The sequence below is a fragment of the Arvicola amphibius genome, chromosome 10 (assembly GCF_903992535.2).
Source record: "Arvicola amphibius chromosome 10, mArvAmp1.2, whole genome shotgun sequence".
Classification (NCBI taxonomy): domain Eukaryota; kingdom Metazoa; phylum Chordata; class Mammalia; order Rodentia; family Cricetidae; genus Arvicola; species Arvicola amphibius.
Window position 1 is genome coordinate 59,779,237 of NC_052056.1, and position 13,371 is coordinate 59,792,607.

The 13,371-nt window shown below is 43.6% G+C and overlaps 1 protein-coding gene across 8 annotated transcripts in view; it reads left to right on the top strand.

Moving 5' to 3' along the window:
• Positions 1 to 13,371, top strand: part of Kalrn (kalirin RhoGEF kinase) — a 589,603-nt gene that overhangs the window by 421,375 nt on the left and 154,857 nt on the right. For 4 of the 8 annotated variants that reach the window (XM_038346663.1, XM_038346665.1, XM_038346664.1 and 1 more), the window contains exon 34: positions 21 to 83. The exons of the other annotated variants lie outside the window; for them this stretch is intronic. In XM_038346663.1, the coding sequence (XP_038202591.1) occupies positions 21 to 83 (63 nt within the window). Of the gene's footprint in view, positions 1 to 20; positions 84 to 13,371 lie in introns of those variants that run through there. 8 annotated transcript variants of the gene reach the window in all.

The following is a 13,371-nucleotide window of genomic DNA, read 5'->3' on the forward strand; positions in this document are numbered from 1 at the left end:
CCCAGCCCTTTTCTTAACAGGATGGCAACCTTGTTCCTCGGTGGCACCTGGGACCTGGAGATCCTTTCTCCACTTACGTTTAGCGCGCAGCCTGGGACTTGTCCCTGCAGCTCACCGGGTTAGCCGTGGCGCCGTTGGGATCTCCCACCAGGACTCCAGTCACCCAACTCTCTTGAGACTGCTCTGACAGGGCTGGTATGGGGTGCAGCCTTTGCTCAGAGGGCAACAGGTTCCAAGCAAAATCTGCCCGCCTGGGCCATGGGCTCACCCCGGGCCTCCCTGCTTCTCTCCTGGGTGCAATTTTGAGGTTGCTGAGCTTCGATCCAAAGTCCAAAATGGTGGGACACCAGGGACTTCAAGAGGCCCCAGGGCCCCATGTACTACCCCCAGCTCCCAACCTGAACACCAGGGATTCCCCCCCACATCAGACCCTCATTGCCCAAGAAGTCTGTAACTTCTACTGACAGGGTAGCTAAAGGGGTTCATTTGGCTGTGAGTTTCTCTTCAGGTTGACATTTCCGTGAACAGTGCCCCACCTTTAATCTGGAAAAGGCCGTCCTCTGACTGTAGCTCGCCCCCTCACATCATGAGAATGAGGTGGGGGGCTTGAGATACAGATGGTGAGGGTCAAGTCCAGCCTTTCCCAACACCACTCCCCTCCACACATTCTGTCCGATGCAGCTTCCTCTCCACTCTTCTCTGAGGTCTCTGGGGTTAGACCACCCTTCTAGTCCCATTTGCTTCAAGTGATCCTGTTGGGTGGGGTGGGAAGCAGGAAAAGGTCTAAAGGAAACCCACTGACCACTTGATAATTGTTGACACTAGATGGTAGGTACGTGGTATTCATTATACAATTCTCACTTTTGTATATGTTTGCAATTTTTCATAATAAATTTTTTAACATTCTCCAGTTTCCATAACATTCTAGAAAGAACCCTAACTCCTCACAAAATTTCATGGACACCCCCCCACACCAAGGCAAGAGGCAGGGATGATTCCATTTCATATAAATATATATAAATATGTATATATATAAAACACTCATTTTCTAACCTTTTTTTAAGGCCCACTGCTTTATTTTCAATAGACTACACCTTATTTCTAAGAGGTCCCAAAGTTGGGCTCACTTCCCAGGCTGGGTGATGGGGGCGGGCAGGGGAGAGGGTCCTTAAAAGTTTACACTTCCATGTGTCTCACACTCTTACTGTGAGAACGTGACTTGTTCAGTGTTCTGAACCTTGCGAAGGGTACGTGCTCACAATGCAAAGTGTCATTCTCTGGAATTGCACCTGGCTCAGGAAAGGACTGTACTTTGTACTTGAACTCAAATCCAATGGAGAACCTTAACATGGGCATTTGCATGATGGGAACTGCTGCTGTCTTTTTCCATATGTCTCTTTCTTGGATGTGTTCTAATAAAATGATTCTAAAGCTGTTGATATATAGTGGTTTATAAAGAATTTCTGTGGAGCTCCGAGGCCCTTAGATTCTCTGCCTTCCCACTTTCTGGAAAGACCTGTCAAACTGAGGGCAGATGCCTAGAGCGTGTCTGTCCCTGTGGCGTGATAGTGGCACCGCTACAATTGCAGTCATTAATAAGGACCATATCAACCACGGCTATTTAAATTCTCTAGTTTCCTAGCAACAGAACTTGTTTTCCAGAGCAAAGATGAATGACCATCTGTAGATTGGAGCAGTGGGGGAAAGGCAGAAAGGGCGGGGCCCAGTCAGCAGTAGAATTCACTCTACCAGGGAGGGAGGGACTGGGGAGAGAGCAGAGTGTAAGGAAAGAGAGGCAAAGGTTGCCCAAAACAGGCGGGCCAAGTTTAGACTAGCTCCATGCGGTGGTAGGTCTCAGCACCTTCAGGGGGTGATCAACTCTTAGTTTTTATTTTCAAATTTTGATAGTAAGCCATAGCACATTGCAAGACTCATTGGGGAAACATAGACTCCCAGAAGTAAGAAATGCTCCCTTCAGCCAAAAGTGGTGAGGGTGTTCCCCTAAACTAGCAACAACCTTAGAGTCTAGTCCATGGTAAGCTGGGTGTCCTTGGGAACCTCATTGGCTTACAAGTGTGTACAGGGGCTGCAGAGGCAGTGTCAGACAAGGAGGCTGCCATTCCTTGAGTGGTTTTCTTCCTGCCAGACACCAAGAAGCTGTTGAATTTATTCCTGTGATTTTCATAGTCAGAGAGGCCAGCAGTGTTGTGTCTCTTTCCCTAATGGCGAGGCTGAAGCTGTGAGGAATGCTTTAACTCTAAAAATTTAACTAGAACTAACAGATTTGTGATTCTGTGGTTTGTCGTTGCGATATCCGCGCTTTTCCAAGCCACAGGGTTGATAGCCAGGTGTCTGGCCTGAGATGTGCATGGCGTAGCCACCTCCACTGTCTCCATGAGTGGCCAGTGCAGACCAGGAGTCTGTTCTTCCCTGTGACTGGGTAGCGCTGTAGGCCAGGGTCTCTACAACACACATCTACATGCCTGTGGCATGGTCACTTGTAGCTCACAGGTGGATAAAGTAGCAGTTATCAGTTCGTTCTCTACACACCACATAGTTAAGAAATGCCTCCAACTGCTTGCTGGGCATTAAAAAGTAGGCGAGCAAATAGATCCTGTCCTCATGGGACTTACGAGTTCAGGACAACACACGAATGGATTTATAACAACTTGAAGAAGATGTGAGATCAGTAAGATGAAGCCAAGACCCAACAGTGCTGCTTGCCCAAGGACATATGACAGCTTAGGGGAAAATAAAAGCCAGAGTTCCGAACCCCTGAGTTTTCTTTCTTATTATCTTTTCCCTACGGTGTCTCACAATTCCTTTGCACATCTGTAGACCTCTCTCTAGCCCCAACCAGCTATATGAACATGTCAGTCACTCAAGATACCACCCCAAAACTAGCGAAAACCCAAAGGGCACATTTGGAAATGATGAACTAAGTTCCTGAGGCTGGCACTTATCTCAGCGCCCAGAACAGGAACTGAAAGGCAAAGCTCCACGCTGTCGTGACACTGCCGGATAAGGGGGTGCACAGTGTTTTAGACTGATCCCAGTGTTCTTCCAACTTCCAAAGCAAGCAGTCACTCATTCAGTAAATGCTTACTGAGTGCGTACTAGCTGCTAGGCACGGTTCTCAGTGCTAAGAACGTGAGTGGTGGAGATGGGACACATTCAGGGTGGTACGGCAAATACGGGATATGAAAGAATAAAACACATTGCCCTCGGAATATGTATATATTCTCATTGGAAAAAACAGACAAAAACACAAAGAATTAATATAAGAAAGCAATAACTGTTACAAAGATAATAAATCAAGGCAGGAAAGCAGAACATGACAGAGGGTAGAGATGCATGTTGTAGAGTAGTTTTCAACCACTGAGAAACTGATGTACACAGGTCAGTACATGGACACAGTACATGCGTGTAAATGTGTCTGCTCCTTTTAAGTGTAACAGAAAAGTACCTTTAACACAACTTAACATGTCACTTTGTGCCCAGCTCTAAATAGCTAAATAGTATGATTGGAAAAGACCCCAAACCATCTTCTCTGGCACATCCAAATGTTCAAATCCTGATTTTCCCTTTCCTCCTTTGGGCTAAAGCAGTGGTTCTCAAACATTCATACATATATCATATATATGAGAGTTACCTCAAGGGCTTGTTGAAACCTAGATCCTGGTCCCCACTCTCAAAATTACGTGATTCAGTTCATCTGGAGTAGACACGTGAAGTTACATTTCTACCAAAGTCCAGGTAATACAGATGCTGTTGGTTCAGGGATCACACTCTGAGATCTACCAAGTGTTATAGTTAGGTAAACTGTCTATTAAAATAAATCAATTCCATTTAAAAAAGGATATACCTGTTCCTTGGGTTGCCTAGACATTATCAGAGTAGCTGCCCTTGAAAAATAAAATTCTTTAGAAGTGGAACTTTTTTTTTAATGGAATATGCATCAGAACCAAAGCCCAAGATCCCAAGTCTTCAGGAGGTAAAACAAGGAACACATCCCGACAGGAGGTAGCGGTGGCGTTTTGTCATTTTCCTGCCGACACTTAGTATTTTATAGTTACAGTATGTCTGCAAGCCTTTCTGACCTCTTTCTTCCGCCTCACCAACTGACCTAGAACACTTTACAGATGATGGAATTGATCCACGAAGAGGTATCTAGCCCCCTCGTGGTAGAAAACCATCAGCTGCCTTGCGGTCCCAGAGTTCCTCCTTCCCTGACTGTCTTCATCTCATCAGCTAAAGCATTGTCTTGGGATCCTCATCCTAGAAAGTTGTTGTCCGGGACGTAAACTTGTTCTTTGCTTTTGATTTCTTGAAAACTTTCACTCAGTGTAAGAAGAGTGATTAAGTGTGGGAAGGACTGAGCCTTGTGTGAGCGCTCTGTACCATAAATTCTTCTCCCGCCAGGTATTATACAGAGGAAATGCTAACTCATTTTTATTAATAGCCTGAGCTGGAACTAATCATTACAGAAACAAACAAACCTGCTGGGGGAAAGCACACCTACCACGTTCCGAAGAAAAATAGAAATGACGTTTCAGTTCCCTGTGCCACTGCTTCCATTCCATTAATAGATATAATCGAACATTTTCTATATCACTAATGTGTACAACAGAACGAGTGCATTTTCAATTGGGCGGCTCTTATATCACATCAATGCTCAAATCTGGCCCTACAAACGAGGAAGTGAAGACTAAAAAATCTCCTTTCCTAGTACTTGCTGTTTTAGTTATATCCTCAAACGCCCCAGTACCAGTTCCTCAAGACGGAAGGATGGATTGAACCTCCTGGGTGGTGGCCCTGTCTGTGGATTTTAGAATTTTAATTTTCCCTCCTTTGTTTCCCAAACACTGATATTATGACAACTTCTTCCTATCCATATTGCTACTGGGACCCTCATTTATGCAATAAAGATTTAGTAAGCCTCAGACCCTGCAAAGGCTACTGAACAAGCTACAGAACTGAATTAAAGATAATCCTTTTCTCAGAGAACATAACACATAATAGAACCCTTCGAATAATCAACATTTGGTGGTAGTCATACGTTCATACCCAGGCCTTAGTCAATGGGAGCTCCTCTCCATTTTCATTCAGTATATGTCCTTAGAAATCAAACTGTTAAGTTATTTCAGCGTCAACATAAAAGAGGCACCACTAGGAAATATACCATACCTGAAGAAAATGGCAGGTCAGGAAAAAACGCTAGCCTGGAGCTCTGGGAATATACAAAGATAGCTGCATGTTGGCAGCCCAAAAGCATCATATATAGAGAGCAGTCTGGGATCTAGCATCTGTGGCATATACTCCACATGTGAACTGTAGAGGTGGAATATATATGGGTCATACATAATGCTTGGAGGATCAGGAAAAAATCATTGATAAAAGCTCCAGTGTGAGTGTGTTTGGTGAGCTTGACTCAAAAGCATACTAAGAAAGTAACTATTTCCCAAAAGAGTTGAAGACTCCTGCCAATCAGTGGCACAGGGAATGAGCAGATGATGCATTGGGTTGTGGAAGCGCGTGGGATGCGTAGGATTCATCCAGCTCTGTTATTTCAGATTCCTTGAAAGGAGATTCAGACCATGATCCTACAGGTGGTTGTGTGGTTGAAGGGCTCATGCGCACATACACACCATGTAGTCACAAATATATAGAGATGAGACGGGCGCTGTAGATCAATAATAGGTTTTTATGAGGATGTAAATTCATCAGATAAATTCCAAATTTACAGCCTGGAAAGAAAGACAGGTTAAGAAAACAATAAGTATAATCAGAAATGAAAGGTGAAGTTTTAATTCTGGTGACCCATGTACACACCTGCCTTCCATCTCTACTGGGCCAGAGAAGTGGCAGTAGCCTGATGTCCAGGCTCTGTTGTCACTCTTTTTGAGTCTGGATCTACTAAGTGGAATTCCATGTCAAGATTTTAGAGTAATCCTATCATATCTGTCCTTTGAAGTCTATTTCTTCCCCGCAAACCTATCCACATCCTAAAGGGAGCTTTCAGCCTGGGTGCTTCATCCATGCTCGCCAGTGTCCATCAAGTGGACCCTTGACATGGTATTATAGCTGTGCCTACCATAGTGGACATGGTCATGGGTAGTGGTAGCTACAGAGAGATTCTGAAGTCTTAGAAATAGTAATGTTGGAGAGAAGTTTTTATGTATCTGTCTTTGAGTTTCCAGGGTGGCAAAATAAAGAGTGTTGTTCTATTTGTAAGGATATCCAGGTCTTCTGTTGCCTGTCAGTGGTGACCATTCAAAGGTCCCATACCCATGTACAATGTCAAGTTTGTAGGTATGGCTATAGTGACGGTTGCTAAGTGGTGATTAGGGCTTGCATTCAAGTGAAGAAATGTCCCAAGGTGTATAGGGATTAAAGTGTAGTTGGCAGAAAAATAATGCATATATTATTAGCGTGACACTCTGAGAGTACTCTATCACTATGGCATTGTGTGTGTTGTTTTGGGCTCTCACAGATTCATAAGGACTTACGTAGACAACTTGGTCTCAAGGGGAGCAAGGTGATAAGGCTGGTTTCTATCTCTGAGTTTGTCCAAGACCAGCTGGAAGGTTGGAATGAAAGTAGGGGACTCTATGCTGCTCACACTTCCTGGGGTTTTGTTTGGAATTGAAGAGTCTTACATGTTGCTTCATATTTTAGCATTTCTGAAACCACCTAGTGAAACGCTTGTTGAAAAGCTATAGATTACAGTCCTCAAATCAAGGCCATCACAGGTCACCTAGGTGTTGTCTACCTACCCTGAAGTGACACACAGACAAGCTTAGTAATGGAACATGTCATCAAAGAGGGAGCCTTTGCAGTGTCTGATTGGTTGGTTGGTGTGGCAGAATAAAAATGGTGATATTATGGCATGACAGCACAGAAAAAGGCTTCAGTGTAGGGCCAGACATGAGTACAGACTTCCGGGAGAGGACATGTTGCTGTCAACCCAGTATTTCTGGCTTCCAAGGAGCTGAGTGACTCAGAAACTCAAGTGAGATAGTAAAAAAGGCCAGTGACTAAAAATTAAATTAAATTAAATTAAATAGGCCAGTGAGTCTACTGCTCCTGCTAACTTAGTTCTGTGACCATCATCACAGCCTCTTTCCTGTCTTACCAAGACCTCAAAAATACCTGAGTAGCTGACTTCTTCTGGATTACATGTTTTATTAAAGAATGTTCTGGGTGCAGAGGGTGGAGATGGGATACTGGCATTGGACACAGTCTCTTTGGTAAACATTGACATGGAAGAGTGTCTAGGATTTTTCTCAGAATGATATGTGAGACAGATTCTGGGCAGTCTATCAAGAGACTGTGGTAATGGCCAATACAGCCTCCAGAAGTCAGTGAGATGGTCATCATCCATAAAATAAGAGAATGGCTAATAATTAGTAGCTCTCACACAGAACTGGGTATCTCTATCATGTTCACTCACTCATCCAGCAAATATTTCTCAAGTACCTACTATGTACCATGTACTCTTTTAGACAGCAACAGCAAGTCTGTCCTCCCCCAGGAGAGTAGATAAGAACCCCTGCCGTGGGTCTTATATTCTAGTGGAAATACAGATAGGTGAAATACATAGGATGCCACCTGATAGCATATACTGTGGAGTAAGAAGTAGTCTAGAGGGGAGTGAAAGGGTGACCCGAGCGATGGTGACCAACAGTTGGGGATACATAGATAACACAATTCATCAAATGGTTTCCAGGTGGCTAGTGGCAATGAGGCTGTATTTCAGGGGAGGGTAGGATAAGAACTTTCTAGAAACATATATACGGTTTTAGAAAACTCTGTTCATTACTGATACCCAGAAGAAAGAAGACTTAGAGAGGAGCAATCTTATTCAGGAGGAGAGTGAGCGGGGCTCAGTAGTGAGCATTTGACTAGTTAGTATACATGAGTCCCTGGGGTCCATCCTTAGCACAACAAGCAGGCATTCACAGGCAGGCACACGGTACTCAGTCTTCATGTCCCTGCTGGAGCCAAGATAGTATCCTAGAGGCCATGTGAGAATCTCATACTACTCTCCTAGCAGCAGCACCCAAGGGGAGCCCTTCCCATGTGACCCTGGCCCTAGGTCACGGGAATCTGATGCACTTGAACAAGAACCTTACCTGTAGAAGGCTACATCCCTCTGGTTCACATGGCTGATGAGACTGTTGAAATACTATTTCATCAAGATTTGGTCTAAGTCATGTGATTCTGGGAACTCAAAACTCATACAACACACTGTTCATATACCTGATGTTCCAGAAGGGCCTTGCAAACTCTGAGAGACATGGTAAAATATGGGTTTTGTCCTTAGTGAGTTTAAAGTGTTAGTTTCCTTTGGTTGTGTCCTTCACTCCCAGCAGGCTATGGGGTCCCATCTGGCTAGATTACATGCTTGCTTGGTAACAGCAGGAAGTGGCTGTCATCTGGGCCTGTCACCAAGACAAAGTTTGTGTTGCTTGATTACAAACAACACAGAACTTCAGGAGACCTGAGGAAGAGGTGTAGGGATTTGAGACAGGGTCTTAGGTCTTAGGATCCTAATGGAATCCTGTTCTTTGTACCCAACCAAACAGTAGATAGCGTAGCATAGGACGGAGTTCTTAATTGCCGGAAGGTGGCTCCCTCATCATTGGAGTATGACCATTCATTCCCCGTTTCCTCTCCCAAGACCCCACTTAGGACTGCTTTAGCATATGCAATGGGATGATGAGTCTGGCTTTCTGGCTTTCTCCTCACCCCTGTATCAGTTTGTCTCCAGAGGCAAGCCTTGGAGGCCAAATGAGAAGGGAACTCAGGGCACCAGCACATACTCACTCCCATTTATTGTATTATAAGCCTTACAGCTTGAGAAATACATTGCAAGACTAAGGTTGTCTACCACAACTGAGTATGACATTAATAAGCCACTCTGGACAAGGGCTACATGGGACAAGCACATCCCCATTCAGGTCCTGATACAGGCCAGTGAGGAGGATACTAACACTTCTCCCTGCCTTGCTCAACTCATGGACCTACGATTCCCAGAAAACAGTCCAGAAGTGGTTAATGGCAAACAAAATTTTCCCTGTTGTTATGGGAAATTGAGTGTGACGTGTGGTTATTTTCTATTTTATATAAATGCTTATTTGGGGGTGTTCTAACCATACCTGGTGTGGTTCAACCATCTTTTAGCCCGTTCTGATAAAAATTCAATTTTGAGCATGACTAAGACCTCATTTATGAATTGCAAAACCATTTTGAACTTGCTTGTTAGCTGGATGAAGAGGCGGGTTTAGCCTGATAGGATCCATGTGAAGTCATGCTCGTAATTGGATTGTGGATTGCTACATCGTGAGTACCGTGAGGACAGGGATTCAAGTCTGCTTTACGTTTTCTAAATTAATTTTGTTATGTAACAACTTTTATTCTTTGTTGACCTCATACACATACATATGCAATGTATCTTTGTCTAATTTCCCGTCCCTTTTTAATCACCATCTTTAACGCCTTCTCTATTGTCAGGTGCATTATAGGTCAATTGGGTAGTATGGGAAGAGAGTGCAGTGTCCTTAGTGTGCAGAAATATAGAAAATAATATTCTCCACGTTTAGTGCAAGCAGACTAGAGGCTAAGTACTGTGGAGCAGAATGATGCCGTATTTGGCAAAAACCAATGGCAGACTCCTTGAATTCCAGATGATGTCATACATAGGCAGGTCTAAGACATGAGCTGATGAGTGAAGCTAAACCCAGGATCAAGAGCCAGGACAGGGAAATGGGGGAAATTAACAGAGCATCTCCAGGTAAGGAGCAGAGCACTCCAGCGGAGGAGAGAACTGAGATCCTAGGTGCACAGCCAGATGTAGCACAGAAGCTACAGTGTGGTTTGGCCAGTGACAATTCTGAGACCTCTGCTGAACGCAGACTCCTCCCAGAGGACATTGTTTTCTCTTATCCACCCCTGATTTTTTTATATCTCGCAGTTGGCTTCTGGGCTTGGTGGACCATTTCTAATTAAGAATGGCAAATAGAAAGAGTGGAGAAGGCACCAGGGGCCTGAATCAGTGAACAGGAAAATAAGCCTAACCAAGTACGTGTTCCCGGGAATGAAACACGTGTTCAGAGAAGTCAGGTTGAAAACGGGTCTCATTTGGTTTACTTCACTGTGTTGGTTGCCAGTGAGTAGGATGCTAACACAGTGCAGACTGCAAAAGCCTTTCAACAGTCCAGAAGCTTCAGGAAGTGAAAATGTGAGAATAGATCCATCCGCTGTGAGTCAGACCAAGAGATCACCAACGGTGGCTCCCAATGCAAGTCTCTTATAGATAGCAGAACTGGCCTTCAGCTTGAGAGTATTGAGTATCAGGACCATTCTTCCAGAAGTACACAAAAGAGATATAAAATATCCTTAACTAAAAGAACTGTAGTCTGTTTGGGAGGGAAGAAATATAAATATTCATAGGACAAAATTCACACCAAGCTAGGTTAGGAATAGTTCTTACACCAACCTAAGAGGTTTAAAAGATAGAATAATCTTCCTTCTCTCAGTGCCTATGAAGAATGAATCACTGTATAATGGCAGGAATCCTTGGGTTGTTTAAAAAAGAACAGCATAGTAATAACCATTGAAGAGGTATACTAAAAAAACAAAATCTACTAAGTCTCCCGAAATTGCATTTTCCTTGGGTTCTCAGGGTGGTCCCATTTCATCTGTCTCTTAGCGTCACTCTCTCAGTGTGCTTAAATTCCTACAAGTACTTATCCCAAGACAATTCCATCCAGAAAAGAGAGAAAGAACGGATGTACCTGTTAGGGTGAGTCAAGTTATGCTGTAGTAATAAACAACCCTTAAAATTTTTTAATGACTTTAAAATTTTAAGAGCGCTGTGCATCCATGTCAGCAGGGAGGACTCTGTTTATTATCCATTCTGCTGATGGATCAGCTGTAGATGGAGCGCCGCCACCCAGCTAGCTTTATACCAAATTAATTACACGGAAACTGTATTCTTTTAAACACTGCCTGGCCCATTAGTTTCAGCCTCTTGTTGGCTAATTAACCCATATTTAGTAATCCGTGTTGCACCATGAGGTGGTCGCTCACCAGGAGAGATCTTAACCAGCGTCCATCTAGGAGAGGAGAGGCATGGCGACTCACTATGGAGACTGCCTAAAGCGTCTGCCTCACTGCCTTCTACCCAGCATTCTGTTCTGTTTACTCCACCTACCTAATTTTCTGTCCTATTAAAGGGGCCAAAGCAGTTTCTTTATTAACCAATGAAAGTAACACATAGACACTCCTCCACCAATCAGCATATAAAGTTACCAGTTACCATCCCAGACAGAAAGAGGATGCTGAGAGGTTCTTGTACCCACAATTAAATGTTTCAGGGGGGAACGGCTCAACATTAATGCCCAGAACTAACTCAGTGCCCTTACTCGACCACCAGAAAGTCAGGGAAAACAGCGGAGTGGCACTGAGAAGGCAGGTAACTACAGTATGTTATAAACATGAGGAAAACCACCTGACTGTCTCCAGTCAATCATATTTACGGGTAATATTTATTTTGGTTCCAGCTCGGTGTGTACATTTTGGCTGTGACTAAAATAGGACTTTAAATGTTTTCCGTTCTCAGCAAGTGTTTTTGTGCGTGTGAATGTTGAATGTATTCACTGAAATGCCATTATTCATGTTTCTCTCATTATCTTCTGTCCCTTGTCTTGCTTTAATTTCTCCTAAGCTGTGCACATGAATATCAGGTTTTATATATAGTGGATCAGCGTAGTTTTCAGTGTCTATGTAGAATGTAAAAATGAAAATTCTTCTTGTTCTTGTCAAAACTTTTTTTCAGAGTTAGGGAACTAATTTCTGGGGTATACTGTCCTGAGGAGCCCTCTGCATAAGAGCTAAATTTGTAACCGCACCCATTTTCTAACTTGTAGAGTGTTCTGTTGGTGTGAGATCCCTCACAGGGGGTGCTACATGACCGAGATGGAAGCTTATTAAATTTCTCATAGCAAAGGTACTAACATTTCAGAGAATGCTTTTCTGAGTGTAAGAACGTGAGTGTCAAGATGCTCCCATCCTAAGCCACACTGTGCGACTCTGTGACCTTATACTAGAAACCCCATGAGTGCTCTACTATTGATTAAATCTGGGGTCACTGGGAAGCCAGGGTGGATCCTGGTGGGAAACACATTCCAATTGCCTGCAAATACAGATGGAGACTGGTACAGCAAGAACACGGGGTCAGAACTGACTCTGCAGTGACAGAGTTAGAATTAACAGATGGCTATAAAAATATAGTTCTTGATTATTTCCCATGCATTCAAAAATCTAGATAGAAACATCGAAAATGGTGACTGCTGGATTTCTAGTGGGAAGAACTACAATATCTGCGGTGGGGTGCTGCATCAACTTATTTGTATGAGCTTTGGGGACTATTTTAACTGAGCCATCAATCTTCTCAAAATCTAGTTCCTCAGGGGCTGGTGAGATGGCTCAGTGGTTAAGAGCACTGACTGCTCCTCCAGAGGACCCAGGTTCAATTCCCAGCACCCACAGCTGCCTGTAACTCAAGTGCACATGAAATAAAGTTTTAAAAAAAATCTAGTTCCTCACCTATAAGATTAGAAAGAAACAGGAATTGGTCTCTGAATTCCCTTCCTGTTGAAACACTGGGGTTTTCTGGGGGCTTAGTGATGACTCAGACCCCTCACCTTTACAAGGAAATTATAATGAATATATGTCCTTACTAATGTCAAATTGTGAAAATCATATTTCTATCTGAAAGATAACTTGCCTGCACTGTCACTCTTACCTCTACTGATGAGAGATGCATAGGAAACATGAGTCCATTTGAAAGGTTGCTTAGCAACAAAGTGAGGTTATCAGACACATGCTCCATTCTCTCTATTGGTCATCCATTCATTATGAAGCCTATTGAGCATCTTCCATGGATTAAACGGGCGGACTTGGGAAGGGGATTGAGGACATCAGTTAATGCGCTGCTGTATGGCGTCTTACACATAGGAAGGAACGCAGAGAAGAGAGGGAGACTGACAAGCCAAGAGAGCAGGTGCTTCCTGAGCGGGCATCCCAGGAGGTAAAGAAAGTCACAATGCAGATTAAGTATCTTTGATGCAAACACTGGGGACCAGAAGTTTAGAGGAAGTTTTAGGATTTTGGAATATTTGGACAAACTTTGCCAGTTGGCCATCCATCATCCAAAGTCAATTCAAACTCCAAAGCTCTTTGTGCATCATGATTCTCAGGTTAGAGATGCACAGCCAGTGGAGTCATGGGGTGAGCAAACTGGAATAAGGAAGTTGTCCTGAACAAAGAAGGTGTGGGGCTTCTAATTCTAACCAAGATAGATAA